Consider the following 27,913-nt stretch of genomic DNA (forward strand, 5'->3'; position numbering starts at 1 on the left):
AGGTTTATGTAGTTTACACAATGTTCTTTTTTTTTTGAGACCACCTGCGACTCTACGCGGTTTCTAGGTTGTTAGAGCTACACCGACGGAAGCTGTTCGACGGGTACACTTGCCTTGCTTAGAACTTTCAGCGCCCATTTGACCATGGGTAGATCGATCATCTTGTCGTTGATGACGAAGGCTCCTTTGCCTGCGCTAGAATGAGCGCGATATTCTGAAACGATTTTTTTGGCGAATTCAACAGTTTCAATAGGCGGCTGAAAGCATTGGTAGATGGTGTCTACTTGTCCAGGATGGATGGCTTGTTTTCCATCGAATCCCAGAGTGAATCCGCTTATGGATTCTTTTTTTAGCTGTTCGATGTTTTTATAGTCGATACAGACAAGGTCTGTGGAGTAGAGAGAGTGCGCAGAGGCATAAGTGACTATTTTAGATCTGGCGTACGCAAGTTCTTCCAGGCCGGAGGACCGCGTCATACCGGCGTTGGCGACATAGTCTTCGCTACCGAAGATCAGACAGTCGAGTCTTGGGGTTGCGTTGCAAATTGGGCGTAGGTTTAACAGGGCCCGGGGGGACTCTATGGCGGCGAACAGTTTGGTGCGCGTATTGTTATTTTGCAAGAGGAGGTCGTCTACAAATAGCAGATCTTCGGCCGTTTCGACTTTCGGAATTAAAATGGAATCTATGTATTCCAAGAAGGGGAGGAGGGACTTCAGGTCTTCGCTGGGAAGGGGTTGGTGAGTTTATGTTGGCGGTGGTAGAGAGTTGTGTGTTTTCGTACAATTCTAATCCGGAATTGGAGGAATTTATTCGGACGCATCGCTCGCTTCTGCCGAAGTGACAGGATTTGAGTTTTTGTCCGACTAGTGAACGAGCCTCGTGTTTCTTGTTTGGAGACACGCCGTCTTCTAGGTCTAGGACGATGACATCGAGATCGAGGGAGAGGGCTGCGGCTGGGTTAAGGCTTTCGCGGCGTTGCGCGTGGAGGAAGGATGGGCGTTCTGGAAGAGACGCGCACCTTTGTGGATTTTCCTTTCGTCAGATCCGGGCACGTTGAAGAGCACGCGGCGTGGACGGCGGGAGCTGGCAGAGTGGCTGAGACTGCGACAGGCGCTTGGGCATCGAAAGGTGCGGGCTTTTATTTGGGGGGAGGAAAAAACCTGTCAAAAGCATGCTCAACAATTTGTGGGATTTTAACGGCTCCGATGAGGTCTGCGTACGCGAGCAACTTGGTTGTGTGCGTATGAGTTGTTGTGAGAGCATGGCGTGCAGAGGCGGTGGTAGGGAGAGTGGGAGTTACAGTGCGTTTGGCGTTTGCGCGTACATTTTTTTTAGCGTTTTTTTTTTTTTGTACCGGAAGTCTTTTGGGCTTTTATGGTTTTGACGATTGGTTGATTGCGAATCGGAATCATTATTTTTTTCGAGGCGCGAAGGCTCGCTTTTGAAGAGAGAGGTTTTTTTTTTGGTTTGAGGGCAGGGTGGCTTAGACGCGCGCGAGGACAGGATGGATAAGGGGGTCGAGTGCACTGACGGAGTGGAAAGAGGGACGGGTTCGGAGAGGCCGAAGGTGGTGTACCAGGTGCAGACGCCGTTTAAGGACTTGCACCTTCCTACGTTTTTTTCTTTGGGGGCTTGCTTTTACATGTTGGAGCAGGTCATAACGCATCCTACTGAGGTTATTCGTACTCGGCTGCAAGTGGAGAGACACATCGTACGTTATTTTTATTTTTTATTTTTTTTTCTTTGAGGAAGAGAAGGACGTGGACGGTCGCTAACGAACGCGAGAAGAGGTCGTCGTGGATATTGGTGATGAGTTTAGTGAGGGAGGCAGGTTGGAGAGGTGCGTGGCAATGCTTAGTGGGGGTCAGGCGTGGTGGAGGCGGCTGACGAGTCTGCATTGAAGGGTTGTACCCTGGGTTTTGGCCTACGGTGGTGGGACACATGCCGGGTTCTGGGGTGTATTTGTTCAGTTATAGCTACATGAAGGATAGGTTGCAACAGATTGAGGATCGCCGGAGTTCTAATGTGGATGGGAGACAGGCGTCGTGGGTGAGTTTCACATCTGCGGCGGTGTCTGACACGATATCGATTTTGTTGACGTGTCCTGTGGACGTGGTAGTGCAGAGGTTGTACATACGGTCGCCAGAGGTATCCCGGACGAGATCGGTGATGAGCATCTGCCGAGGTATATGGAGGCAGCACGGCTTGAGGGGGTTTTATTTAGGGTCAGGACTCACGTTCGTAAATTATGTACCGGCGTCGGCGATATGGTGGACGATGTACGAGAACCTCAAGGCGGTGTTTTCCAGATTGGTGGAGTCGAGGCGAAGGAAAGAGGCGTCTGACAGCTTCGTCGCGCACAAGCACAGCTCCGCAAGCATGTTGGCGGGGGGCGTGTCTGGGGCGGTTGTGACGCTTTTGACGAATCCGTTGGACGTGGTCAAGACGAGGATTCAAGTCGAAGAGACTGGGTTGCAGCGCGCGGTGGACAGACAGAGTGCGCTGCGCGTGATCAGAAACCTGTACAAAGTGGAAGGCGTCGCGGGTTTCATGAAGGGTCTTGGCCCCCGAATTTACCTGTGGATCTTTTTTTCGGTTTACAGCGCGATGGCGTACGAGACGATTATCGACGTGAGTTCTGCAAAGAAGAGGTCGTAGGACGTGTCAAGACGTACCTTCCCAGACGAACTCGATGTAGACGATGTCACTCGGGTCCGGCGCATCCTGTTCGGACATGGCCAAGACCACCGTTTTGTTAGCGCAGTGGGCCAACCTGCTGTAGGCGATCAAGTCTCTCGCAAGCAGCGAGAATTTTGAAGGTAGGCATACCAAGAAGTGAGATGCGTGAACGATCAGCGGATCGAAAGGGTAAATGGCGAAGTCTACATGAGAGTGCATAGAAAATTGAACGTAGTATCCCTTAGTCCACAGGTCCATGTATGCAGCACAAATGATACGGCGCTTGGCGTGATCCTGGTCGTTCCAATGCTCATCTTTCCAATAAACGTCGGCGTCAAATTTTGATTTTTTGTACGTTGGTTTTTTTCCTTGTTCGTCTAGCAGCTTGACACATTCTTCGATGGTCGCCCATCCGTTCGTGTGACAGAGCCATGCCTCGTAGCTCGACAGCAACAGCGGGAGTCCGCCCCCGGGTGGGGTGCACCCCACCAACTTCCCCAGCACCCTGTGTTTCGTGCGCAGAGATATGACATCTGTGGAGGTGTGAATACACAACAATAGGCGTTATACGCGAGAAAGCTTCTCCCCTTTTCGGCGGTGGTACCTTGGGCGTCCCAGCAGAAGTATAGGCCTGCGACCTTGCGTATTTTGGCGGGCGGAGTGCCCGCCATGGGTGCTTTTTTTTATTGAGTGCGTTTTTTCGCGCGCCTGACGAGCAGAGCAGCGGCGACCAAAAGTAAGGTGACAGCGACAACTGAGCCGTTTTTTTTTTTTTTGAAACACTTTTCGATTTCCGAGCTGTTGATCAGGCGGACACCGCTGTTCTTCAGTTCCTCGATCGCGCGCTCTGCTGAAGACGGGCTGGTGCCGCGCGTGGCGTCGACCACGACATACACGTCGTAGCCCAGGCTCTTTGCGTCTAGCGCCGTGTATTTTACGCAGTAGTCGAGTGCGAGGCCCGCTACGAAGACTCGCGTGATGCCCCGCCCGCGCAAGTGGTCGTGCAGTCCGGTGGATTCGAAGCGGGCGTTGTCGAAGAAGGCGGAGTAGGAATCTACGGAGCAGCGGGACCCCTTCAAGACGAAGTGGTCGTCTTCTTTTGTCAGCAGAGAATCGTCCAGTTCTGATTCTGGATCATTGATGATGCAGTGCGCGGGCCACAGGGTCTGTTGCAGCTGGCGCGTTTCGTTCCAGGCGAGCTCCGCGCGGCAGTCCACGGCGTCCGGACAGGTTCCGGATTCGTCCGTTTTGCAGAGCTCGTTTTTTCTGCCGTAAAAAAAAAAAAAGTCAGAGCGCTTTCGGCGGGGGCGGGGAGAGAGGAGGCACGTACGAGTTGTATGTGAGCGTGATCACGTCAAACGGCTTGTGTCCAGGGTGAATGTTCGCGAAGGACACGTGGTCTGGACAATGCCAGTCCTTCGACAAGCACTTGGGGCGTGTGTTGGTCTCTCGGGCTTCAGGGGATGGAAAAAAAAAAAACGTACGACAGTTTTGAAGTGTTGGCCGTGAGCGAGTCTGATCCGATTGATGATCGGGACGATTTCCCGTCCTCGCTCGACAGGCAGAGAGCCCCCCGGCAAGAAACATCTTTGTACGTCGACGAGGATCAGGGCGTCGGACATGCCCGCACGAAGGAGAACGTGCGCGAGCAGGAGGGACGTGGCCGAGAGAGCAGCGAAGCTCAGAAGTGGCCCGAGAACACGAGTCATTTTTGTGGGCAAGGCAAGGAAAATGACAGCGGGTCGAAAATAAAAAGTCTGGTTTTATTGAGAATTTCAGGCGGCGGCTTTTAGTGCGGTGAGTGAGTGTTTGGCCATCAGTTTTGAGAGTTTGGCCTTCACGCGTGCCTTGCGTTCTTCGTAGGTGGATTTTTTGATATTGTATCGTTTAGGTTTGACGTTGCGTACTTTCTTCGTGTAGGAGGGGTCGGCGCGAATGGCGGCGTGAGCATTTTTGTAGATGTTTTCGAGCTGAGTGTGGTCGATGCCGGCGGAGATGTATTTCGAGAATTGCTTTTGGTAGAGTCCTTCGTCTTGGTTTTGGAGGTATTGCATGTACTCCGAGACGTGCCCGCCGAAGATGTATTTTCTGAGGACGGACGGGTCGAATTCGGACTCTTTTTTGGAGTCTTTGTTGACAAAATATCCGACGAATCGGTTGGGCGAGTGGGGGATGTTGAGGCCGCCATCGAGAGCGCCCTTCATGGCGCCGAAGACGCGGTGTCCCGTGGTGGAGCGGACGAGGCCGATGTCGAGCAGCACCCTGAAGGGCCTGGGGCCCTGGTCGGCGGGCTCGACGGAGAAGTCCTCGCCAGTGTCGCCGACGTTGCCGATGTACTTGTCGGCTAGGTTGAGGCGGACGAGGGTGCGGCGGGCGAGAAGGAGTCCAGTCGCATAGGCGGCGGCGTAGTTGGTGAGTCCGAGCTTGATGCCGTATCTGGGGAGTTCGTGGGAGTAGGCGGCGCAGAGAACGAAGTCGCCTTTGATTTTCGCGAAAACGATTTGAGCGATGATGTCTTTATTGGTGAATCGCACGACCAGTCTGTATTTTGGCGCGCCGTATTTGGTCAGGTCTTGGACGATCAGGTTTTTTCGAGCCTGGTAGTCGGTGAGCCCCTCTTTTGGAGATGGGTTAGGTTTGAAGCGAAAAAAAAAAAAAAGAGAGGTGCGATTTCGTGGATCGTACCGCGTCTCCTGCGATACTTGACCTGATATCGCTTGAAATAGCTTGTGTTCTTTATGACCTTGACGAAAGGCTGCAGTTCGGAGCGTTAGCGGCTGAATCACTCGGGTCCGGGGGCCGAAGGGGAGAGCATACCATGGCGGAGATTAGAACGGGCGACTGACGGCGATTCGGTTTGTTTTTTATTAAAAAAAAAATTTTTTTTTTTTTACTCGTGGCAGACGACGCGTTTTTTGAGGAAGTCAAAGAAGATCTGGAGGTTGACGTCTTCGGTGAGGATGACCTGTCCTTGTTCCTGCTGAGAGTTGCCGAAGCGGCTGGTCTTGTGCGTGATGGAGGGGTCGACGGACGCCATCAGGAACCTGGACTGGCTGGAGTTCTGGTCGCACTCGATGTAGATGGGGACGGGCATGCGGTTGGAGAGGAGGTCGAGGGCGTCGGCCTTGGGGAGCTGTATGAGTTCCAGGAGGTTGGAGTACTCCGGGTTGAGGTGGTATTGCGCGTCGCGCCATTGAGCGATGGTGGAGCCGTAGTGTATGACTATGTAGAAATAGGTGTCCAGGAGGAGGACGTTGGTGGGGAGGACGCTGTCGGCGGAGAGGTGGACGGGGATGGGCTCGTTGTCGAGGGTGTAGCTGTCGAGGGTGGGCTGGATCATGACGAGGATGTTGGAGACGGATTCTCTGTGGAGGTAGAACCTGTAGAAGACGGTTTCGTCTGGGGAGTTGTTGAAGAACTGGATGAGGACGCCGCGTCGCAGGTAGAACATGAACTGGTGATAGATGCACATTTCCTGGGGGATGAGGAGCGAAGAGGGCTCGTTCTTATGAAAGTCCGAGAAGTGGTAGAGGAGAGTGATGAGGTGTCGGTCGAGCCACCTTGTGGGGTTTTTGGAGTGATTTTCGTGGTTGAAGACGGCGAGCCTGGCCATGAGGGAGGCGGCGGCCTCCTGGTCGAATCCCTGCAGGAGGGACTTGAGGGGGGAGCCCGGGTGGATCCAGGGGTGCGCGGAGGTGGTGACGTTGACGACGAGGTTTCCCAGGGAGTCCTGGTACTTGGTAATGAATTGGATCATGCCGTGGGTCGGGTGGTGGGGCGGCGGTCTGGAGGGGGGCTCGATGTCGAAGTAGAAGGCGTAGGTGCAGTTGCGATCAAGGGAGTTGATTTTCCACAGACAGGTGCCGCCGAGTCCTATTTCGCCCGAGGAGGAAACGCTGGAGGACTTCTTTTTGAGCGAGGTGAAGTGTCCTATGGCGCCCTGTATTTTGAGCGAGTGGCTGGTGACGATTTCGAGGGTGGCGCGGAGCCCCATGGTCGGATAGGAAAAGGGCTGGTTCGGTACGATTTTGGAGTCAAAAACTTTGGCGAAACTTTTTTGAAAAGTGTCAAACGCGAAGCTGTCAGAAAGCACGACGACGCCGCCGGTGTCTTTGGGAAGCGCCTGCATTTCCAACAGCCCGGTCTGGTCGAACGAGCAGGAGTAGAGGTCGACGGCGTGTCCGGCCTTGGACGCGCGCGCGGCCTGCTCCTGATAGAATTTCGAGGCAGACCTCACAAACTTGGTGGTCTCGTTGTTGAGTTCGTGGTGGGACCGCATGGGCTCAGACAGACTGTCCGACACCATGATTCCGGGCCCGACGGTGCACGGGCCGCTCATGAACATCATGATACGTCCGCCGACTTCTTGAAAGAAGCACTCGAGCAGCGATACCGACACGGCCACGGCCACGCCGGTGCACCGCAGCGGCCTCTTGTCGTTCTTCACGGGGCACGGGTCCGGGTGAATCTGCTCGATGATGGCCCTGAAATTGGCCTCGCACTGGGAAACCGGCAGGAAAAAACGAGACTGCGTCGACGTCTTGGAGTGTGTCTTGAGCGCTTGTTGGAGCTTTTTACTATCCACGTCTTCATCTCCCCTGAAAATGTGACTCTTGAAACAGTAAGGAAAGCCCAAGTCGTACACTTGGACGATGCTCCCAAACGTGATCACGCCCACAAAAGACGTCGGCGGAATCACCTTGAGCACTTCCAAAATCGAGTTCTTGAGCGCGCGCAACTCCTCTTGGTCGCAACATATGTCGATGACGAACGCGAATACCGACCCGGGCCTGCGCTCGTCTTGGCGTCCAACGCGCGGGGGTAACACGTACTCGATGCTAGTCATCTCCGGCATCACCTCTCTAGGCAAATTGGACGGCGTGATCCCCGCGTATCTCTGCGGGAAGTGATTTCTCTGTCCGCAAAACGGACAGTTCCAGTACTTGGCGTCCGCGTCGACGTGGCTGGAGAAAAAAAGTGAGCAAAAGTCCGCAAAAATAATTCGAGGCTTCAGAGAGAGCGCCCCGACTACATGCCAACACCCACCAAACGCACCAATAGGGGTTGAGAAACGTCTTGCACGGCCCCTTGCACATAAGAGGCTCGTAGTACACTCTGATATCGTCATCGTCAAACCTGTTCATCGGCGTGTACAAACACGCAATCGGCACGTCCAGCTTTTTGGCCATCTCCTGCGTGTTTGGCCATATGTTCCATGAAAAGCGAAGGCCATCCGTGTTCTCTGTTTTGTAAAAGTAGTCCATTTTTTTCAAAACGCGCGCGTCGCTCGAAAAAAACTGCCACTTCGACTTGCTCGCAACAAACCTGTATATACGCGTATGTGCGAGTATCGACGTCGCGGAAGCCTTCCTCGAGAATGGGCAGCGCCCCCTTTCAAAAAACTAAACGTAAGAGAGACGCCAAGTGGAAACGGCGCGGGCGTTGCCTTTGTCAATCCTGACCCTCTTTGCTGCAGATGTGAAGTGCAACGCAGCTTCTGAAAATCAAACAGAAACCTGGTTGCAGCTTCAATTTGTTCTCTTGATGAACAGAAATTAAAAAAAAAAAGAAGTCATAAACGCTTATATAAATACTTCTATATTGATCGAGACCCCTGCTCTCTCTCAACCCTCTTTCAAACGGGAAGAGAAAGCGCTACAGGCGGCCCTCGTCGGTTTCCACATCGCCCCCTTTTTCGCCCTCGCTTGCCTTGTCCGCCCCCCTCTTATTCCCATCGATTTTCATGCAAACTCACAAATTCAAATGCCGCGAATAGCTTTGCACCAATACGAGCAACGCCTAGAACTCAACGCGTCGACGCCGTCGCTCCAAACACCCTCTGTTTCAGTACCTCCTCTTCGCGGCATCCCGCGATACGTGCCACACAATTGAATCTCCCCCACACACAAAAATTTTGTGTGGGAGAGCCGTGAGCCATGGCCTCGAAGTCCGACTGACGCGTCATTTCAGGTTTGCGTTGGGCGGGTTCTCCCGATCTGGGCAACGCGCCGATTCCGTCCTGAGTCTCTGATTGAAACCGTCCACTCTCGAACGCGCAAGCGATTCGGCTTCTTCTAAAAATCGTACCCGCCCAATTTGACCATTTTGAACCTGTTGACTGCCCCGAGCAAAAACCTGGTACGAGCGTCTCAAAATGCTCAATTCTTTCGCTCATAACGTCGGAAATGCCCGGCTCCTGAAAACCATTCAGTCCCTCTGTCCGCCCACCGGCAAGCTTTAAGGACCGAAAAACGGTTGGAGAATGAGCTCGACCCGAACGGAAGGTACAGGAACGACAAAGGAAATATACGAACAATGGCGAAAACGAAGCAAACAACGGTCCAGTTAAAGAGGTCCTATGACCAAGAAGCGAAGGCATATCTAAGAAAGACAGCAGGAATCAATACCTGATGTTTCATATGCGATAGATTAGGACGCTGTAGCCCGAATTGCACATATTATAAGAGGACAGATGAAACCTGGGCCAGTGACGAAAAGACGAAAACTTAAGAAACAAAAAAGAGGACTCGAAATGAAAGGAAGGCCTTTTGAGAGCATAATAAAACGAGGAGAAGAAGTAAACAAAACTTCCCGGAGAAATTCATTTGAATAACTGAGAGAAGCCCAAGATAGCACTATGAATACCACAACTTAACTTGAAGGGTGCGGGGGAGGGATGGAATAGTGTACGAGATTCATAACGACGAAATACCCAAGTCCCAGTTGGTCTATCCTAAACAAAAAAATTCTACAAAAGGCCAGTGATCTGAAATATTTGCGGTGGTGAAGATCTGAAAAAAACCCCATTTCCACGCCAAATTGGTCGCGAGACGGGCTCGCCGTGAAATCTCAAATGGGTCAGGTGGAAACTCAACACCTGCCTCAAAATTGGCAAAGTACATCGTTCAGTAGATTTGACGTCAGATCCTCGAAAAGTTACATAGAAACGATAAAAAGTGGCAAACAGAAAAGTAGGACAGAAGGAATACAAGGCACGGCAAAACGGGTGAATATGAAAAACGCTTTAATATTGTGAATAAAAACACAAAAAGACAGAAGGGTTCAAAGCATGAAGAGGTCAGTCGAAGGAAACGAAAGTAGGGGTGAAAAGGGATATTTAAGGAACACCCGGAAAAAGGCGTAAAAGAGCTTGGAGAAAGGATAAGGAAAGTGTCAGAAAGGGTTGTTGTGTTTGGAAGACAAGAGTATATTCGACATAAAGAACAAAATGTCTATTGACAAAATAGAGGAACATACAAACAGACTGGAAAGTGCAGGAGTAATACAAAGAGTAAACATTGAATACAATAACTGACACCAAAGAGATAGAGTGAAGGCCCATGGAGAATTACGACTATATAGAACTCAATAAAGGAGCAACAAAAATCAGTTCAAATACACTCTCTGACTGAGAGTTTAGTAAATATCAGAGGTCGAGCAAGAGAATTCAAATGTTTTATTGATTCAAGAGATTGCATGCTGAAGAATTTCAGTAAGAAGGTTAACAAATATTTAGCATTTAGTGACAACAGAACGAGACAATATACATGGGCAGGAACGCCCTTTGAATTAGTGAACGCAACAAATGTATTTAGCAAAATTTTGACAGATATGGCACTAGAGGGAATCCAATGTATCAGATTGCCTTCACATTTTAATCATATTCTAGTTTATGGTAATGAGGGGAGATAGCACATGGGATTATGAGAAAAAGTGCTAAGTAGGCTAAAAAAGTTCAGAATCAAAATAAAAAGTATATGAACCACAAGAAAAGGTTAAATTTTTAGGATACGGATCGGGCAAGAATTTTTTTTAAGAGTACCAGACGAAGTCAAAAGGGAAATTATAGAAAAGACAAATGAGACTAAGAAAAAAAGCGCATAGCGGGCATATTAAAGCTGTTACAACACCACGGTATTTGTATATCACAGTTTAGAAATTAAGAAAAATAACTATAAAATGTGTTAAAGAAATATCAGAAAAAGAACAATAGATGGGGAGAGATATTAAGAATACTAGCAGACCAAATATGGGCAGTATAGGGAAATATTAAAAGTAAAAGGTTGAAAATATGCACAGATGCATCAGGCCGTAGATGGGTAGGATTAGCTGAAGAATGAATAGAAGTAATGAAGTGTGAAGGGCTGTTGAGAAAAAAAAAAGTGAATTGGTGACCTACAGTAAGAGGGTTAATAGAAGTGAATAATGAACCAGAGAGGTTAAGCTAATTTGAAAAAAGAGAAGTAGGCTTATATGTGAACAAAAGAAATAATAGAAAATTTGAAGTTTAAGGAGCCAGAGAATCGAAGAATAGCAAGTTTACGTATATATTTGAGCTGTGCATAAGAATCAACCCAGTGAACTATATTATTAGAAGTAAAAAAAAGCAGAGAGAAATGGTGCAAGATAGCACCTAAATTTTTTAAAAACCAAACGAAAAATAAGAATCGGTAAATTTCATAATAAAACAACAAACAAACTGAATCGACAGATAAAAAATTCTTTTTGACATTTTAAGAGAAATAGAAGAAGTAAAAGATGACATGAGTGAGGAGAAAAAGTGCCAAAATGAGAAATAGAAGTTAAAGAAGGTTTGTTCTAAAGAGAATTAAAAAAGATAAGAGAGAAATTGATAGATTCATAACGTTAGAAAAAACAAAAATTGTGTTGAATTACTGGCTAGACAAAGTTTACCGAAACGCTCCTTTGAGAATCAGATAGTGTTAACATCCGTTTTATCAAAGTGTGAAAATATATTGTGTTAAGTGCATTTTTTCCTACTGTCTCCACAGATCAATATATCATCAAAATACGAATATAATCCCTAACACTGGATCTATTTTAATATATCAAAGGTTTATCAAGCACTTTTTATGTACATCTACGAAACCGAAAAACATTCCCGTCCATGTAAGCTGTCTTTCACTAAGTGGTATTTCTTGCTTTCCTCATTAACAGGTATTCTCCAATAAACATCTTTCAAATCAATCTTTATATCCAAATTCTCTTGCATAATCACTGATGTTTGCTAAAATTAGAATATCCAAATTCATTCTTGCCGCTCCCTCAAATTCTCTAATCTATTGCAATTTTCCATGGACCTTCTCATCTTCTTGAGTATTAAATCTGTTGGATTACTGAATTCACTATTTTTTTTCTATTACCTTAACCCCTTCCAATTTACCTAAGCACCTCTCTGGCCATTTCTCTTGTTCTACCAATATTTTGCGGTTCAAAGCTGTCCTTGCTTTTCATTATTGGCTTACATTCAATTAGACCTACAGTCTTTCTTTTGATGATTTTTTGATCTCAAATTCCTCCTCACCTTTTCTCAAATTTTCATGCTTACACTTATATACCGTTAGCTGAGCAATTCTATCCCCTGCGCTCATTTTAGCGACCAAACTGTGCTCCTCCTGAATCCAGTAGAATACCAATCTCCAGAAGATGCGAGAAAACCCTATTTCTTAGCGAGAGCAAACAACCTTCTGACTTCCGACCGAAACGCATCTACAATTTTGCTGTACGCACAAAACGACCTGTCGACAAAGCATTCGGAGCGTTAGTTCCAGATGATAAACTATGTTTACCTACTAACCTTGAGTATCTTTGCTTGTCTATTTTTCCGAGACGTGCATATATTCGACCAAAGCACCCAATAGAGAGCGTTAACGCTCGCTCGACAATGCCTCACTCTTTTCAAACACAATGTGCTATTGGCGCCTTTTTTTCCTGAAATCTAATAAAGACTCCTGCCCTGTTATCCCTTCGACGTCCCCCCAAAAAAAGCACTAGAACTTCGACCACAATATTACCGTGCAGTATGCGGGTCCCACCATCCGAGTCTGTCTGTGATGTGTTGAACACTTTTTTTTATCAACTGTACCGTACAGATATTTGACAGCTCTTAACTCAAAACATAAAGACTATTATTTCCATTCGTCGCCCAGCAACACTTCAAGTGCGGTCCATGAGTTAACGATTCGATGAATTGCCCTTCTCTACCCTAAAAATGTTTGATCGCTATTATATTTCGCAGACGCAACATGCTGATTGCCTTTTCAAGAATCCTATGGAATTAGAAAAAGAGTACGGGATTTTTTTACACTGCTTTTTTCCCCTGCATCAGTATTCATATCTTTGTCTCTTGTTTCCAATATAGAAATGAGAACTGTTATCCGCCATTCAGGTACCACATGAGGATGGCCCTTTTGTTTGTACCGGGGTGGATCATCATCCTTTCAATGGGGGACAGATTGTACGCCCTTTTGTTGCCTTTGCTAAATTCAGCGCCCTTGCTCCATCTAACATTGAATCTTCAACGCCAGGATGCTGATAATCACCATCACCACGGCTATCATCGGTCTGGTATTGCATATGTCAAAACTCTACACCCAGTACGTTTCCGTCAAAAAAAAATTAACACGTGTACATTCTGGATACCAACCGTTGAAACGCATGAAGATCTTTGGTAGTTATTCTAGGAGGTGCTATCGCGCTGGGCATTTTACAAATCCTCCATACTTCCGATTCTATCTTTTATAGCATCTCGCGCACCGCATTGGCTATCAATTGTTCTCTACACATCGCCTTTACTTTTCTCTGGATACTGCTTCTCTTCCCTTCCATTCACATCGGAAACTTTACCAGCTCAGTGCCCAGAACCGCCGAGCAAATTTTGTTTGCCCTGGCGCCCATCCCTGCCGTCGCCATTTACACTTGGACTGTCACCGTCCGAGTCGGTATTGAAAACTCGGCATATTGGCTTATGGTCTTTTTGATGATAGTCCACGTCAACTTCTGGTTTCCGACGCCTTCATCTTACTCATCTAAATATTACTTCAAAAAACGAGACTCACTGATCGGATCCGGTCTTTTTGAAGATCTCAAGCTAAAATTCAACGTCGCTGGAATCAGCACCAAGAACTTTGCTTGTCCCGACAACACCAGTAAACTTCATTTTGTGTACCTTATTTTGATGCCTGCATTGCTCTACATATCTAATTATTGGCAATCGTTAGCCCTCTACGGATTGTTCGAACAAAACCACATCACAAACATCGGTCTGCTTTTATCCGTCCCCCTGCTATACATCGGCATTCTCGGGTCTCTGAGGAGAACGTCGCCTCTCTGGTGGCTAAATCTATCCCCAGAGCCTCTCGAGAACCTCCACAGGGCGATCATCTTCTTCAGCAGCCTGGTGGTCCTCTTATGTGTGGAACACAATGTCCTCTTTGCAAAATATTCTCATCTGATAGTAGGAGTTAATCCACCCTATTCGTACATCGTCGTCACCGTAGCTCTAATTCTGGCCTTTTTAGCCGTCGCCTTGTATCTGAACTCCTCCAATAGAACGGGCCTGAGATGTCGCATACTTCCTTGCACGCTAGGCGCCATGACGGCTATCGGCTTTTCGATAGCGTTTGGCCTGCCAATTGTATTCTATCCAATTCCCATCGCCGCAATTGCATCATTTCTGTTTTTCTGCTTCGGCTACGAACTGTGGGCGTACCTGGTGTTCGTGTTTTGCACGCAGACCGCTCTAACTTGGTTCTTCTACAAAACGTTCTGGTTTTTGTCTTATGAATTTTCGGCCCTGAGAGGGTACGTGTCTCTCCGCCTTATATCCGTTGCGGTGCTCGCAGCATCTGTGATTTCATCCATCATATCTGGCATGAATCTCAGCAAGAATCTTTCCACCAAAAGCGGAATTCCACTTCTTCTCCAGGCGATCATCATTGCCGCACTCGAAGAAATTCTGTACGCCGAAAAATTGAACCAGTCAGACGATAACATCTACCCATTCTACTTGGTCATTCTAACTACGGTCTGTGGTATCTGCATCATAAAAAAACTAGTCTCGGAAAGTAAAATTTCTCCAGATCTTTCTCTCTTGATTTCTGTCATCTATACTTCCAAAATCTTCTTACTCCTCAAACCGGTCAATTACTCAACACTCTCCGGTGTCCTCCTGCTGACGCCACCTGTTTACTCTATCTATAAAGCGAAGAGTCACGACGTCCATGCATCCCGCCTGCTGTCTACTCCAAGTGTGTCCATGATCTACGTGGCGTGCGTGACAATCTCAGTCTATTTGACAAGATGGACCGTTCAGTCCAGGGTTTTGGGGTTGCTCACCTACGCATACGATGGCACGGCGTCAACTTCTTCGGTTCTTGTAAACGGTCTTGCCATTCTTATCTGTGGCACGTTCTTGTCCCCTCTGGTCTGGTGCCATCCCTACTATCGAGAAAACAGGGAGCTACAGATGAAAAGGTGGATCAATCGAATTGGGCTCCTTTTCATGAGCATTGGATCTCTTTTAATGGTCCTGGACCAAATCATGTCAAGGAGCAGCCTCCATGCCACGTTGGCCGGGCCGTTTTCTTTTATGATCAGCAACACGGAAATTTCGATCTTGTCCATAGCGAGCTTTCTCGGAACAATTTGCATTGCAACGGGCGCAGCCGGTGGCCTTTTGAGCATGGATCGCGTCGTCACTCGCTCGGCGATGTCTCTCTTGTTGGGAACTGCAATAGGATCTTTGTTCGTCCCATTTATGGCTCAGAACTCTGCTTTGGACGTGAAGGACAGTTTCCTCATAGTGGCTTTGAGAAATGCACATCTTACCATCAGCATCTGTTCGTACGCGCAAGCAGTCTCCTTCTTTTTGCATTTTGCCTGCTGGAAGCAATGCCCGAGGGGCATTCTAAAAATTCTTCCTGTCATCTGGGCGCTGAGTTGGATTGAGTGGCCATTAATCAAATTCGTCGTCTTCACTTGGAATCGACTCTTCGACGTTAGAGTACCCGATGAAATGGAAAAATCCAGCTTAACATTCGTGGCACTGAAGTGCCTTTCTTCTGCGATCGTGGCTCTTTTCCTCAAGATTCGACGTCCAAACAACTTCGAAGTAGAGCCGAGCGGTTCTCCAGCTTGGAGCGCCAACATTGGCAATTTTGAGGCCTTGATGGCTTTTATTCTAGGATGCATCGTCAACTTTTATTTGGAAGCAAACGAAACCGGGACGGTCTTTATTTCTCTGATTCTATTAACGTTGCAGACAGGCAGCGTCTTCAGAATTCCCAAAATGTCTAATCCGTACGTGTTCCCCTTCTTGGGTACGTTTTTTGCTCTTCAGTTCAACATTCATTTCAGAACTTGGTTCGGTCTTGTCCTCCGGCTTGCCGCGCGATCGCTAGGGCTACGTTCGATTCTGGCCGAGAGTTCATTGTCATTTAACGCTCTGGAAATTTTTTACTCGATACTCTGCGTTCCCAATTGCGCGTCAGTTGTTTCTTGGATGACGGCGCGGAAATTTCATCGCCTTTCGTGGCTTATTACGCTTCTGCCAAGCATCTTGGCCGCTGTTTTGAGCACCCTCACAACGACAAAAATACTTGCCTCTTTCGGATTGGTATGCTCCTCTGCTTTCCTGCTGTTGGATTTCAGAGCTTAATGCCCTCGCCCGCCCAACAGACTTTCAACGTTCTCCTAGATACCGAGCCAACGTCTAACAACTAAGCGACTCGCTTAGAGACGACATAACGGTCAAATCAAAAATTCTGGCTGTAATTGCTTGTTCTCTCTAATAAAGGCCATGTTTCACTCTTTTTTTTTTTGGTTGATTAGTCCCAGCGCTTTCTTTGTCGACGCTTTGGCGCACCTCGGTCCTTTCTTCGTGGCGCGCTGCCGGTGCCGCGATGACTGAAATTTGCGTACATTTGGCTATCCACAGGTTCGCGAATTCAAATGCAGCGCAGTTCCGTGGTACGGCTGTGGTGTCATCGGGCTTTTCGCCTGTTCTCTCGTGATGCGAGCGCGCGGCGTCTGCCAGTCGGTAGTGGCTTTGATATGGTTTGACGCCACGTCGGCGTCGCCCACGATTTGGCTATCGGTTTTTTTAAACTGAACTTACGAGGCACGGCCGCAGCTGAGCGTTTTGCTCGCACGGCTGACGCCATTTGGTGAATGCATTTAGCTCGCGTCCGAAGCTGGAATTGGGGAGTCTCCATATTGGGAAAAAAAATAAATTTTTTTCATAGAACGAAGTTTTCAAAAAAAGATCAAGGGATGGAGGGGTCGGCAGATGAGCGCTCATCGGAGAATGACATTGTCACAGGCGTCGAACTGGACAGAAACCAGAGGCAGGGAAGGTATTTGGTGACGGGTTGGAAAGAAATGGCGAAGAATGCGACGGGTATTCCTTGCTTTTCCAAGTCGATGGGCTGGGGAGGTGTGTGCGGTGTGGCGACGGCTTGTGGCTACAAATGTTTTTTTAGTGGTGCGTTGACGGTTGAGGGTACATTTTATGGTTTTTCCTGGTCAGTGCCGCTGATAAAAAAAAAGGTTCATTGTTTGATGGATTTATGGGCGGTTTTTTGTTTGTGTCCGTGGCGACGTGGCTCTATTGCCGTCGGAACTACGAACAGCTGCATCAAATGACCAGGAAACTGATGATAGCACAGTCCAAGCCAGTGAACATGGATCAGGTGGCTGATGCAAGTAAATTGGCTTCAAATGGGGATGAAGTCGCGCAGGTTAGACCGTTGCTGCGGAAATAGGGACGTGACAGAAGGGGTGCGCACCAAAATTTATATGTAAAGCAAAAAAAAAAATAGAGTGTTTTACAAGTTGGCTTTATGCATCACAAATCAGTATATCATCTCTGGAGGGTCCAGTACCAATGTATTTGATAGGTATAGAGAGTTGTCGCTCTATGTATGTTAAAAAATCGAGCAGCTTTTTAGGAAGTTGTTCATATGTAAGTCCATTGATGGGCTCATTCCAGCCAGGGAAGGTAGCGTATTGTACTTCTAGTTCGTTTAATAGCTTCGTGGTGGATGGGAACGATTTGAGCTTTTCGCCGTTATGGAAATAGGCAATTGCCACTTTCACTTCTTGAAGGTGGCTCAAAATATCCAATTTTGTCAATGCGAGACAATTGAATCCATTGACCATGGCAGCATAACGCAATTGGACTAGATCCAGCCAGCCACAGCGACGTTTTCTTCCGGTCGTTGTGCCATACTCTTGTCCTATAGTCGTCAGGTATTCTTTGATAGGATCATCGTCTGGCAGTTCGGTCGGAAATGGACCGAAGCCGGTGCGCGTGGTGTATGCCTTTGCGATGCCGATGATTTTATTAGGGATGTTAAGAGGAATGCCCAAACCATAACAACAACCGCCGATACTTGGATTGGAACTGGTCACAAACGGATACGTTCCGAGGTCTATATCCAGCATGGTTGCGTTGGCGCCTTCTATGAGAAGCCGCCTACCTTGGTTTATGTGTCTGTGCAAATACTCGATGCCGTCGATGATGAAATCCTTCAATACCTCGGCATAGTGGCGATATGCCTCGAGCTCGGCGTCTTCATCGATTTTGAGCGACTTGTACCTCTGACAACATGTTCTCGCAAGAGTCCGGAACTTTGGCTCGAAATCCGACTCGAAGTGAAGCAAATCGCCTATTCGGATGCCAATTCTTGAGAAAAAACGTTAATTAATTTGACGTACTGTGTTACAAGACCTGTCAAATTTCTGACAGTTTTCTTTTCGTGTATCTATGAGCATACGCGATACCCGGCCATACGTGTCTAGGCTTGCGGGATGTTCAAGCGCCGCCGTTTTTTTGACGTACCTCTCAATTTTGCTACTATAGCACGGTCCTATTCCTCTTTTAGTTGTACCTATCTGCACCACCCCGTCACTCGTTTCATTGATTTTGTCGATTTCCTGGTGAAACCCGAACAGTATATGCGCTCGGTCGGAAATCACGATACGGTTCTTGTAGCAAATGCCCACCCGACTCAAGTACTCCAATTCTGTGATCAGCGCAGGTATGTGAATCACCACTCCGTTCCCAATCAGACACGTCACCGATTCGTGAAGAATGCCGCTTGGTAATAGATGAAATACGTGCTTTTTCCCATCAACTAGGACAGTATGACCTGAGGGCACACAACCCGCGAATGGTTCGAGCACCTAGTCAGAGCTTTGATGCCTTTAGATCATACTCATGAAGGTAGAAAACAAAATACTTGGCCAGAAAGAGCCAATGAGAGCGGCCGCTTTTAAATCAGCATACGAGACGTATCATAGACGTAAATGTGATATACTCTTGGCAGCGGATACTATATTCGACTTCAGTTGTCGAATAACGGCATTGAAAAATATGGACGGTGATTACTAAAATTTCGAGTCGTACCCGCATTGGATCCGCCACCAGCACGAGCCACAATATTGACTTGCTTTGCCAAATAGTCAACAAGCTTTCCTTTGCCTTCGTCCCCCCATTGACATCCTATTATGGATATTATCTGCTCGCCCTTATTCATCATATTCCAGAAAATATATAGACACGGCGCTGAAAAATTCAGCCTTAGGTAGGTTATTCCGGACTAAGAGGTGAAAATAACTTTTGACCAAACAGTTTTTTTTGTAACATATAATACATACAGTATTTTTTTTTGATATTTCTCTGCGCGGCATGATTTCAACGTTGACGCCCACGACTAAACCTGGGCCATTAGATCCTGTACCTCTATTTTAGCCCTTGACATTCAACTCGGAGGGAGAAAGGCTTCTCCACTACATCGTATAAAATCTTTTTTCAAAACCCCGGACCACATGTTTTGTGTATGCGGGGCTTTTGTATGGATGTGTATTTTCAGTCGTATGGCATACAGTTGAGATGGCATCATCATTGCGAGATGTGTATGCGAAATGCACGTGGAGAACATTTTGCGTTTTCATTAGTTGAAATGCTCGTCGATTGGTTGGATGTTATGACCAACAGATCCATACGTCGTCAATTCGTCTCTTATTTTGATCCACTGCTCAGTTTGGTTTTCAATATGAGTAAAGAGGACAGAATCTGAGCAAGGTTGACGTTCTTTTGTCTTTCTGCGGTATTCAGGCGATTCCGGGTGGCAAAGTGGCTCCCAAAACTGCTTCCAAGACTGTTTGCAGTTTTGTAATTCCGAATGCTTTTTGAATTGGTCAGAAAAAAAATTGACCCATGGCAATTTGTACTGTGAAAATCCAAGTTGACCGAGGCTCATTAAAATTCTGGTTATTCGTCGAAAGTTATGAAACGAGTTATTCAGATTATTGTATCTTGACTTCCAGTTTTTTGGATTGATCCTAACTTCTCCGGTTTGAATATTGTGCAGTAACATGCCATAAAAATTCAACATAAGCCTTGCATGAAAATTTTCGTTAACAACGGATTTATTTTCTTTAAACTAATTGACGTACTTATAAGATTTGATGACATTAACAGCGGCCGAGAAGTCTTGTCTTATCATAGACGCTTCTTCTTCGGTCAATATATAGGAATCTAACGACATGCCTGCACTTTCAAAGACAGGGAATAGCCACTTTTCGCACAGTCAGTAAACCGAAAAAAATTCGTACGACCCAAAAAACGCGAGTTGTACCCCACCTGTATATACTCATGATCATATTCCAGTAAATGATAGTTCCCGAACCAATTAGTATGTATTTCATTTATGTACACTCTGGGAACAGATTTTCTAGGTATTTGGTTCGTTTGAAATAAGTAGTTGGGGTACTCGATGAGGTCATAGTCAGATTTAGTCGAAATTGAATACAGTTTCGATTTAGAAGAGTTGTTTTTCTTAATGGCTTCAGCAGTTTTCTGGTCCGACATTCTAGATAAACACTTAGAAGAGAGCGATGTTTGTAGGCGACTATTCAATGCGCGCATAGAATGAAAATTTCTTGATAGTTCTATTTCAGTTCTATTTTAAGGGTTTATACTGTGGCACAAATTTGTTTGTTTTTCAATCCTGTCATCAGGTCAAGACAAGAGAAGCGACATGGCCTTTTATTTTGAATGCGCATTCAAAAGAGGGTCTAGAAATGACATGTATGTCTTTCCCCGTAATGAAGGCTGTCCATAGTGTGCTGTCTAGTATATCTAATCTGTTGTATCATAGCTGGCTTAGATTCACTTTGTTCTAGAGAATACTGCATTCTGTGCTAATCTCTGAGTAAAGTTCCTATAATTGGCTCTGATTCCGAATCAACAAGTATGTTCATAAAGAGAGATGTAATTTCTGAGGGATTCAGACGTGCGCATCCTTTCTTACAAAAATTCCAGCACCAGTGGAACCGTACAAAATTTTTTTTATGAACTTCTTTTTGTCCCGATTTTTTTATTTGTATTCTGTATTTGAAGCCTGTGTATTTCCCTGACTTCGAAGCAGCGTCAAACTAAACTATACGCTGCAGGTTTTTTTTCTTCTTAGCTAGACGAATTATTACCGGCTAGGGCACTATTTATCCGCAACAGCGCGATCTTCGTAAGCGAAAAGGGGTGCGTGAGATACAAAGTTCCTCTTCCTGCGGAGAGGCCTTATTTCGGTACTGATACTTTTCTTAGGCGCTTATTCGGCGAGGCTTTAATATAGTCAGGCGTAACGCATCGGATCATGTTAGATGAAGAAGTAGACTTTCCCAGGGAAGGACCCAAAGATGCCGAGACATTCAAAGGGACAATAAAAAGGGACGTCTTCAAGAAGAGGCGAACTCATTCTGAAGGGCGGAGGGAAGACGATAGCGATGCTCTGCGCGGTAAGAAGTTGGGAAAAAAGCTACGCAAGAACACTAAATCTCAGCAGAAAACGAAAGAGCTGGTTACGGCAGTACACCCGACGTCCTTGGCATACAAAAATCTCAGGACCGGCATGCTGGTTATGGGCACGGTTGAAAGGGTGACGGAAATGGTGGCGACGATTGCATTACCAGACGTCCTGAAGGGTCAGTTGAAGTTGGTTGAATTGAGCGATGCACTGACCGAAAAGATTAAGTCCGACCTGGTAAAGATGCCGAGTATGGGAGAAGACTATGATGAGATGAGTGAAGGGGAAGACGAAGAGGAGAAGTATGAGGCTGTCGCTGATTTGAGGGATTACCTCAAAGTTGGACAGTTTCTGCCATGCTACATTTTAAATTGTTCTAAAAATCGTTTGTATGATGTTCAGCTTTCTTCTAGAGAGTCTCTTTTAAACAGCCACTTGAAAGTGGACACGCTTAAGTCTGGGATGAGGTTAGAGGGGTCTATTATGAGCCGAGAAGATCACGGATATACTGTTTCTATTGGCTTTGGAGAGCTGAAGGCATTTCTTCCATTTGATCTAATTAGAGGAGATGGAAAGGAGTTTGATTTTGCGCAGAAGATGAGCTTTAGGATTGAGTCGATTAATCAACAATTGAACTCCGTAACTCTCAAGTACGATGAGATGATAGACCGCAATTTGTCATCTGGCAGTAGTGGTGCAAGTGGCTTGTATTTAGGCAAGCTTTTAAAGTCTCAGATTCGAACTGTTTTGCAGAACGGTATGGAGATGACGGTTTCTAAGAAGTCGACCGGCGTTTTGAGCTTGATTCACGCAGCAATTCAAGAAGGAAGTTATGAACACTGTCTTTTTTCTGGAAACCAGGGAGATGATTTAGAGGAAAGCATTGATGGGATGAACATTAGTCTAGATGAGGACGATAAAGAAGACAACCAACCTGAAAATGACGTCCGTCGTAATTCTGAGTCTGATGAAGAGGATGAATATCTACCATTTACCGGAAGAGAAGATGTGCTTAACTCAAGGCACCTTAAGAAATGGTTTCAGGCTAAGCAGGAACTGCTTACGAGAATCATTTATATTGATTATAGTACAAACACAGTTGGCTTGAGTTCCCTGAAGCATGTTTTAGAGCTCGAACCCGCGCAGTTTGACTCGGTCAAGTTAGGCCAGGTTTTCGAAAATGCTGTCGTTGCACGTATCATGAAGAACCGAGGGCTCATTCTTGAGCTGAAGGTGTCTGATGAAAAGCTGGATCCATTGTTTGTGTTCGTTGGACTGAAGATGGTTTCTGAAGATGAGGGTGTGACAATTGATTCTTTCCAGGTAAACCAATCCGTTAAATGCCGAATAATTGGATTTTCTCATATTGATGGTTTGGCAGTGGCGACGATGAGATCGTCTGAAATCAATGAACGCTATTTTCTTTATCAGGATATTTCTGTGGGAGAGGTTCTCTTCGCAAAAGTGGAGTCGATTCTTGAAAATGGTCTTATTATGCGTGTCTCACCGCACATTCAGGGGTTTTGTTCGTACATTCATGCAGCCGAAGTGGTCTCAGATAATTGGCAGAAGCAGTTTAAGGTCGGAAAGAAGCTGAAGGTCCGCGTACTGGCGATTTTCCCGGAGCAGTCCAAGTTGTATTTGACGAATAAGCGAAGCCTTGTGATGTCTGACCTGGAATTATTCTCGGACATTAATACCCTTGAAGAGGGCATGGTAGGACATGGAGTCATCTTATCAGTGAGAAATCATGGTTGTTTGGTTGGATTTTTTAATTATTTTAAGGGTTTTCTGCCTATTCGTGAAACTGCACATAGCCCAGACAAGGGTAACCTAAACGATATCTATAACGTAGGAGATGTGATAAAATGCACAATACTACGATTGAATGCCAAAACTAGAAGTTGTATTCTTTCTCTGAGTCCAGTGTTGTCCCAGTCTCCGGAGGAGCGCGAAGCTGTAAAATCGTTTCTTTCTGTTACCCAGGAACGCGTGATTTCTGCTACAGTGGAATTACAGAGTCAATACTGCGTCTTATTGAGATGGACTCCGAGTGGAGAACATAAGGAACTGCAAGTTTCTGTTTACCTACCTAATTCTCATTTGAGCGACTACCGAGATTTAGAGTATTTATCAAAAGAAAATATGAAGGTGGGTACTAAAGTGAATAATTTGTTGATTCTTTACAAGCGTTCATATGGCGTTGTAGTTACAAAGAAGAAGACCCTGTTTAATACATACATTGAGGACCGCCTCCCCTGCAAGATTGAGAAGTTAGCTGTAGATACTGTCTACTCAGGGTATATCTCAAAGATTGGGAATCATGGTTTGGTGGTTGAGTTTATGGATCACCTTACTGGGTTTGTACACAAGTATCAGGCTGCCTCGAATCACGTAAATGACATTCGGAAGCTCTTCTACGAGGGTCAATCAGTTCGTGCCTTATTGACTCAGTTGGATCTGGAGAACAGACAATGCGCCCTTTCACTCAAGAATCAGGCATGTTTTGAAGGGAGGTGCGTATGGCTAGATGGATATTTTAGAGAACGGCGGTCGCTGCTAAAACAGTTGAAAAAGACAAAGTACAAGGTAGGCATGGCGGTTCAACTCCGAATTATGAAGCAAAATGATTCAGGGGTGTTTTTACGTTTAGATGATTCATTAATGGCATTCGCCTGCTTTGCTCAGGTTGACGAAGATGCCGAGGTCCGGAAGGGGGAAATGGTGACGGGGGTTATTTTAGATGTTGATTTTGCAAACGAAGTTGTGGATGTCAGCCTTAGGAAAGGCATGATTTCATACTTCGGGTCATGTTTGGAATCATCACTGTTGAAGTCGCCTGTGGTTGGGCAGCATCTGGAGTTGAATATCGAACAGGTCAAGTCAAATTATGTGATATTATCTCTACCTGAGGATTTTGTTAGGAGATTGGTTTATATGCCGACAAGAGGCTATAATGGCAGCTTTGGCTTAGCTGAGTTTAAGCCTCACCAGTCGGTTGGCGTAGAGGTGAGTAAGGTATCATCTAAATACATTTTAGCGGATTCGTTGGCATTTGTTGCTCGATCAAAGCACAGTCGAATGCAAATTACAATAACAGACCCCTTGGATTCATTGTCTCCTGATATTACATTGGAAGTGGGAATGTCCTTGACCGCTCAGGTAACAGAAGTTCGCGAGTTTGAGATGATCTTGTCACTCTATTCAGGTGTATTTGGTAGAATTGGTATAGAAGAAATCGACGATATAAATTTACCTGCGAAGAAGTTATCAATGACATCGGCTGAAGAGACCAAAAAAACGCTTGAGATGTTTCGAGGTTTCAGTCTAGAATCGGTGCCATTATCTTCTCGATTTAAAGTGGGTCAAGAGGTTTCGTGCCGTATCATATCTCTGCGTTCATGGAAAAATCTTTCACGTCCTGAGGTTGTTTGTGAGCTTTCGATGAGGCCTTCTGTCTATCAATTGTCAATAGACGAGCTGAAGATATCAGCTTGCTCGAGGATCAATTATTTATCAAATGAGTCGGTACTACAACATTTTGAGCCGGGTACCATTTTACCAGTATGGATTCGGAGAGTAACGCCGCATCAAATAACTGTCGTCGTTGCGAAGAGTTTGAAGGGATTCGTTTATATTGGCGATGTAAGCGACCAAATCGAGGTATTGAGGCACCCAGAGAGCGTATTCAAAGTCGGTCAATGTGTACTAGCAGTTGTGATTGATTGCGTTACATCTTCATCCAATAGAAAGTGTTTAAATCTTTCTTTTCGCGCACTGAATTCAAACGCACCGTCTCAAAGTGCGTTTCTGCCGGATCAAGTTGTGCCAGGGAGCCTTCTTTGGGGGCGAGTAATCACAGTCAGGTTGAATGTTTGCGTCATTTTTCAGTTTTTCGCGAACATATATGGCTCAGCATCGGTTACAGACTTGGATGATGTTTACAAGGATGATTTGTTTAGCGATTGGATAAATCGAGAAGGAGATTTCGTTTTATGTCGAGTTATATCCTTCGCTCTCAAGTCTAGAAAGTATCTGTATGTATCTGTTCGGCCGTCTCAGGTTTATCCAGAGTTGGAGGTTGGACCGGACATTAATCGTGTGATTAATTCCATGGCGGAATTGGCAGTCGGAATGAAGGTTTCTGGATATGTGAGAAAGGTTTCGAAGAGATGGTTGCATATTAGTTTATCGAGAGATATTGTAGGGACCGTAGCGTTCTCCCACTTAGAAGGGATTACTGAGCGCTCGCAGGAGGCAGTAAAGAAGCAATATCCGATAGGGAAGCTGGTGCGTGGTATAGTTATGAAAGCGGATGCAGAGCAGGGGAAGGTTTTTATTTCATTAAGGAAGAAAGACGTGGAAAAGTTGACAGTTGAAGATATCAAGCCAAATACAGTGATGAGAGGTCACGTGAACAAGGTGATGGATTTTGGAATTTTTGTTACAATTGAGAATTCGAATGTGAGCGGCTTGTGCCATATAACAGAAGTCTTTGATGAGGAAGAAAAGGATGCGAGCAGCAGATCTGGCAAAGATTCCGACGAAGCGTTGATACAGAGAGTCAAGTCTGTTTTTCACGAAGGGGATTATGTACGTGTATACGTACTACGAGTGAATGTGGCTAAGAGACAGGCATCGTTATCGATGCGTCCATCAAGGTTTGGGGGTCATGAAGACAGCGCAGATGATCGAGAGTTGGAGGAAGACAACTTGGGGATAGAAGAGGAGGAAATAGAGCCACTACCTCAAGTGGGCGAGAGTTCGTATTTGGCAAAGCTGTTGCAGGCGCAGAAGAAGAGGTATATTGATATGGACGAGGCGTGCATGACACCGGGGAAGAAGGTGAAGACGGAGGAGAAAGAGGTTGAAGAGAGATTGCCCGAGGGACTGTGTGATGAAGGAGGAGAGGCTGAGCTGCCCGGTCTTTCTACCGGGTTTGAATGGTGTGACTTTGATTTAGGTGAGGTGAAACCTGAGCGTTCATGTGTGTCGGATCCGGATCGCCAGGTTGAAAGTGACGCTTGGAGTGATATCATATCAGGTCCAGCAGAAGTGGCGCCTGAAGCAGGGAATAATAGTGAAATTGATGTGAAAGACATTCAGGAGGCGGAATGGCTAAAAGAGACTGATATTGCATTGGCTGAAAAAAGGCTTTTAGATGCGAATTTGGTTCCAGAATCTGCAGACGATTTTGAAAGAGCAATTTTGACCGAACCCAATTCTAGCAAAGTTTGGATTCAATACGTGGCCTTTCACTTATTCAAGAAGGATGTTCAAAGTGCACGAGATGTTATTGAGCGCGCTATCAAACGGATTGACCCAACGAACAGTGAGGATCGATTTAATGTATGGGCGGCTTATTTGAACCTTGAGAATCAAATAGGGTATGCAGATACGTTTCAATTGGTATTAAAGCGCGCATTGAAGTCGAACGATCCGAAGAAAATATATAGGGCGGCCATTCAGAGCCATTTGCATATGGGCAAATTGAAAGAAGCTGAAATGCTTTACCAGACTATGTTGAAGAAGTGGAAGCATTGCAAGAGTTCTTGGATTGATTTTGCTACGTTCAAATTTAAGCATCAGCAAGGGCAAGGTACTCGTGAGCTTTTGGATCGAGCATTGAAGTCGCTGGTATCGAGGAAGCATATTCCTGTGTTGACTAAGTTTGCTCAGTTAGAGTTCAAGTTTGGGGATTCAGAGCGCGGTCGTACTATATTTGACAATTTAGTCGCATCCTATCCAAAGCGAATGCATCTATGGAACATGTTTTTGGAAATGGAGTTAAGAACTAAGGATGTTTCTCGCATTAGAAATTTGTTCGAACGGATTATTGCACTGAAGTACAACGCGAAGAAAATGAAGCCCTTTTTCAAGCGCTACCTTATGTTTGAGTCTTCATACGGAACACCAGCGAGGGTGGAATATGTCAAGCAGAAGGCACTTGAGTTTATCGAGCAAAGAGGATAAAATGATTTTTAGGAAGGTTATGATTTTGTACGCGCGTTTTCTTGTGAGTTGACGAGGTGTCATAGAGGTTGTGTTTTTTACGCAATTTTGATTTTATTGATCGTTTTGCAATGTGGGGATTTTGTGTAAAAGCTTGTAAGAGGGTTACATTTCGGTTGAGAAGTTTGACAGCCTTCCGATTTTACTGTTGGAATTTTCAGGTTGTGTATCATACATGTTTGAGGAGTTGACATGCGCGGGGCGGGTTTGAGCCGTGGAGCTTTTTAGAGGTCGGTGGGAAATGCCAAAGCGCGCATCAGCGATTTCTGTGAATCATTTTTTTTTGTACGCGATATTCGAGTTCTTCTTTTTGAACCATCCATGAGAGAGCCTGTTTTATCGAGACTTCAGGAACGTGATACTGGCGTTGGGGGGTCAGTGAAGGCATTGGGTCGGGGGGTTACTGGGTGTTACGTACGATTTTTACGAGTTGATTGATTAAAGATTTAATGCTTAGAGTTGAGTCGATGGGTACAAGTCTTCTGATGAGTGTTTCTATGCTTTCTATTTCTCTTCTTGTGACGTCGCTCATGCGTTCTAGGACTACTTTACCTGTGTTGGTTACTTCTAGGCTTGACACGGTGAATAGCCTGATTGCTTCTGAGACGTGC

The 27,913-nt window shown here is 46.0% G+C and overlaps 8 protein-coding genes across 10 annotated transcripts; 3 read left to right on the top strand and 5 right to left on the bottom strand.

Annotated features, from left to right (window-relative positions):
• Positions 1-8: 8 nt before the first annotated feature.
• On the bottom strand, positions 9-1,288 carry LOC126318304 (citramalyl-CoA lyase, mitochondrial-like). Its single transcript, XM_049993298.1, has 4 exons — positions 1,221-1,288; positions 1,019-1,135; positions 782-947; positions 9-723 (listed from the first exon to the last, which is right to left on the bottom strand). Exons 1-4 carry the CDS (start codon positions 1,261-1,263, stop codon positions 78-80), a joined length of 972 nt encoding a protein of 323 aa, XP_049849255.1. The 5' UTR covers positions 1,264-1,288; the 3' UTR covers positions 9-77.
• A 216-nt stretch (positions 1,289-1,504) lies between these two features.
• Positions 1,505-2,658, top strand: LOC126318303 (uncharacterized). The gene is made up of 3 exons (XM_049993297.1): positions 1,505-1,711; positions 1,789-1,840; positions 1,904-2,658. The coding sequence occupies exons 1-3, from the start codon at positions 1,505-1,507 to the stop codon at positions 2,656-2,658; spliced, it is 1,014 nt and encodes a 337-aa protein (XP_049849254.1).
• A 704-nt stretch (positions 2,659-3,362) lies between these two features.
• LOC126318352 (nicotinamidase-like) lies at positions 3,363-4,266 on the bottom strand. The gene is made up of 2 exons (XM_049993343.1): positions 4,010-4,266; positions 3,363-3,945 (listed from the first exon to the last, which is right to left on the bottom strand). The coding sequence occupies exons 1-2, from the start codon at positions 4,264-4,266 to the stop codon at positions 3,363-3,365; spliced, it is 840 nt and encodes a 279-aa protein (XP_049849300.1).
• A 155-nt stretch (positions 4,267-4,421) lies between these two features.
• On the bottom strand, positions 4,422-5,514 carry LOC126318343 (60S ribosomal protein L5-like). The gene is made up of 3 exons (XM_049993337.1): positions 5,497-5,514; positions 5,365-5,434; positions 4,422-5,296 (listed from the first exon to the last, which is right to left on the bottom strand). The coding sequence occupies exons 1-3, from the start codon at positions 5,497-5,499 to the stop codon at positions 4,455-4,457; spliced, it is 915 nt and encodes a 304-aa protein (XP_049849294.1). The 5' UTR covers positions 5,500-5,514; the 3' UTR covers positions 4,422-4,454.
• Positions 5,497-8,236, bottom strand: LOC126318342 (protein transport protein SEC23-like). The gene is made up of 2 exons (XM_049993336.1): positions 7,735-8,236; positions 5,497-7,643 (listed from the first exon to the last, which is right to left on the bottom strand). The coding sequence occupies exons 1-2, from the start codon at positions 7,941-7,943 to the stop codon at positions 5,570-5,572; spliced, it is 2,283 nt and encodes a 760-aa protein (XP_049849293.1). The 5' UTR covers positions 7,944-8,236; the 3' UTR covers positions 5,497-5,569.
• A 4,380-nt stretch (positions 8,237-12,616) lies between these two features.
• On the top strand, positions 12,617-16,310 carry LOC126318275 (uncharacterized). 2 transcript variants are annotated; one of them, XM_049993269.1, is made up of 5 exons: positions 12,617-12,768; positions 12,842-12,937; positions 13,008-13,076; positions 13,144-15,780; positions 15,972-16,310. In XM_049993269.1, exons 1-5 carry the CDS (start codon positions 12,692-12,694, stop codon positions 16,201-16,203), a joined length of 3,111 nt encoding a protein of 1,036 aa, XP_049849226.1. In that variant the 5' UTR covers positions 12,617-12,691; the 3' UTR covers positions 16,204-16,310. The 2 variants fall into 2 exon arrangements, with proteins under 2 accessions (XP_049849226.1, XP_049849225.1); XM_049993268.1 differs by having other exon boundaries at positions 13,144-16,310.
• Positions 16,311-17,310: 1,000 nt separating this feature from the next.
• Positions 17,311-20,391, bottom strand: LOC126318286 (uncharacterized). The gene is made up of 6 exons (XM_049993283.1): positions 20,129-20,391; positions 19,942-20,063; positions 19,141-19,884; positions 18,890-19,048; positions 18,323-18,632; positions 17,311-18,166 (listed from the first exon to the last, which is right to left on the bottom strand). Exons 4-6 carry the CDS (start codon positions 19,020-19,022, stop codon positions 17,320-17,322), a joined length of 1,290 nt encoding a protein of 429 aa, XP_049849240.1. The 5' UTR covers positions 19,023-19,048; positions 19,141-19,884; positions 19,942-20,063; positions 20,129-20,391; the 3' UTR covers positions 17,311-17,319.
• A 100-nt stretch (positions 20,392-20,491) lies between these two features.
• Positions 20,492-27,293, top strand: LOC126318272 (uncharacterized). 2 transcript variants are annotated; one of them, XM_049993265.1, is made up of 4 exons: positions 20,492-20,575; positions 20,646-20,738; positions 20,916-21,025; positions 21,092-27,293. In XM_049993265.1, exon 4 carries the CDS (start codon positions 21,141-21,143, stop codon positions 27,261-27,263), a length of 6,123 nt encoding a protein of 2,040 aa, XP_049849222.1. In that variant the 5' UTR covers positions 20,492-20,575; positions 20,646-20,738; positions 20,916-21,025; positions 21,092-21,140; the 3' UTR covers positions 27,264-27,293. The 2 variants fall into 2 exon arrangements, with proteins under 2 accessions (XP_049849222.1, XP_049849221.1); XM_049993264.1 differs by having other exon boundaries at positions 20,941-21,025; positions 21,092-27,285.
• Positions 27,294-27,913: the final 620 nt, after the last annotated feature.

Source organism: Schistocerca gregaria, unplaced genomic scaffold (assembly GCF_023897955.1).
Source record: "Schistocerca gregaria isolate iqSchGreg1 unplaced genomic scaffold, iqSchGreg1.2 ptg000665l, whole genome shotgun sequence".
Taxonomy (NCBI): domain Eukaryota; kingdom Metazoa; phylum Arthropoda; class Insecta; order Orthoptera; family Acrididae; genus Schistocerca; species Schistocerca gregaria.

Coding starts and splice junctions, on each gene's coding strand:
- LOC126318286 (XM_049993283.1), bottom strand. CDS start 19,022: ATGATGAATAAGGGCGAGCAGATAATATCCATAATAGGATGTCAATGG. Junction 18,633..18,889: donor TGGTGGCGGATCCAATGCGG/GTACGACTCGAA, acceptor GTGTGCCCTCAG/GTCATACTGTCCTAGTTGAT. Junction 18,167..18,322: donor TATAGTAGCAAAATTGAGAG/GTACGTCAAAAA, acceptor TTTTTTCTCAAG/AATTGGCATCCGAATAGGCG.
- LOC126318303 (XM_049993297.1), top strand. CDS start 1,505: ATGGATAAGGGGGTCGAGTGCACTGACGGAGTGGAAAGAGGGACGGGT. Junction 1,712..1,788: donor TGCAAGTGGAGAGACACATC/GTACGTTATTTT, acceptor GAACGCGAGAAG/AGGTCGTCGTGGATATTGGT. Junction 1,841..1,903: donor GAGGGAGGCAGGTTGGAGAG/GTGCGTGGCAAT, acceptor TCTGCATTGAAG/GGTTGTACCCTGGGTTTTGG.
- LOC126318343 (XM_049993337.1), bottom strand. Junction 5,297..5,364: donor CAAGTATCGCAGGAGACGCG/GTACGATCCACG, acceptor CATCTCCAAAAG/AGGGGCTCACCGACTACCAG.
- LOC126318304 (XM_049993298.1), bottom strand. CDS start 1,263: ATGCTCTCACAACAACTCATACGCACACAACCAAGTTGCTCGC. Junction 1,136..1,220: donor CACACAACCAAGTTGCTCGC/GTACGCAGACCT, acceptor CCCAAATAAAAG/CCCGCACCTTTCGATGCCCA. Junction 724..781: donor TCCAATTCCGGATTAGAATT/GTACGAAAACAC, acceptor ACCCCTTCCCAG/CGAAGACCTGAAGTCCCTCC.
- LOC126318275 (XM_049993268.1), top strand. CDS start 12,692: ATGTTTGATCGCTATTATATTTCGCAGACGCAACATGCTGATTGCCTT. Junction 12,769..12,841: donor CCTATGGAATTAGAAAAAGA/GTACGGGATTTT, acceptor TTTCCAATATAG/AAATGAGAACTGTTATCCGC. Junction 13,077..13,143: donor ATGTCAAAACTCTACACCCA/GTACGTTTCCGT, acceptor AAACGCATGAAG/ATCTTTGGTAGTTATTCTAG.
- LOC126318352 (XM_049993343.1), bottom strand. CDS start 4,266: ATGTTTCTTGCCGGGGGGCTCTCTGCCTGTCGAGCGAGGACGGGAAAT. Junction 3,946..4,009: donor ATCACGCTCACATACAACTC/GTACGTGCCTCC, acceptor TTTTTACGGCAG/AAAAAACGAGCTCTGCAAAA.
- LOC126318272 (XM_049993265.1), top strand. CDS start 21,141: ATGTTAGATGAAGAAGTAGACTTTCCCAGGGAAGGACCCAAAGATGCC.
- LOC126318342 (XM_049993336.1), bottom strand. CDS start 7,943: ATGGACTACTTTTACAAAACAGAGAACACGGATGGCCTTCGCTTTTCA. Junction 7,644..7,734: donor ACGTTTCTCAACCCCTATTG/GTGCGTTTGGTG, acceptor TTTTTTCTCCAG/CCACGTCGACGCGGACGCCA.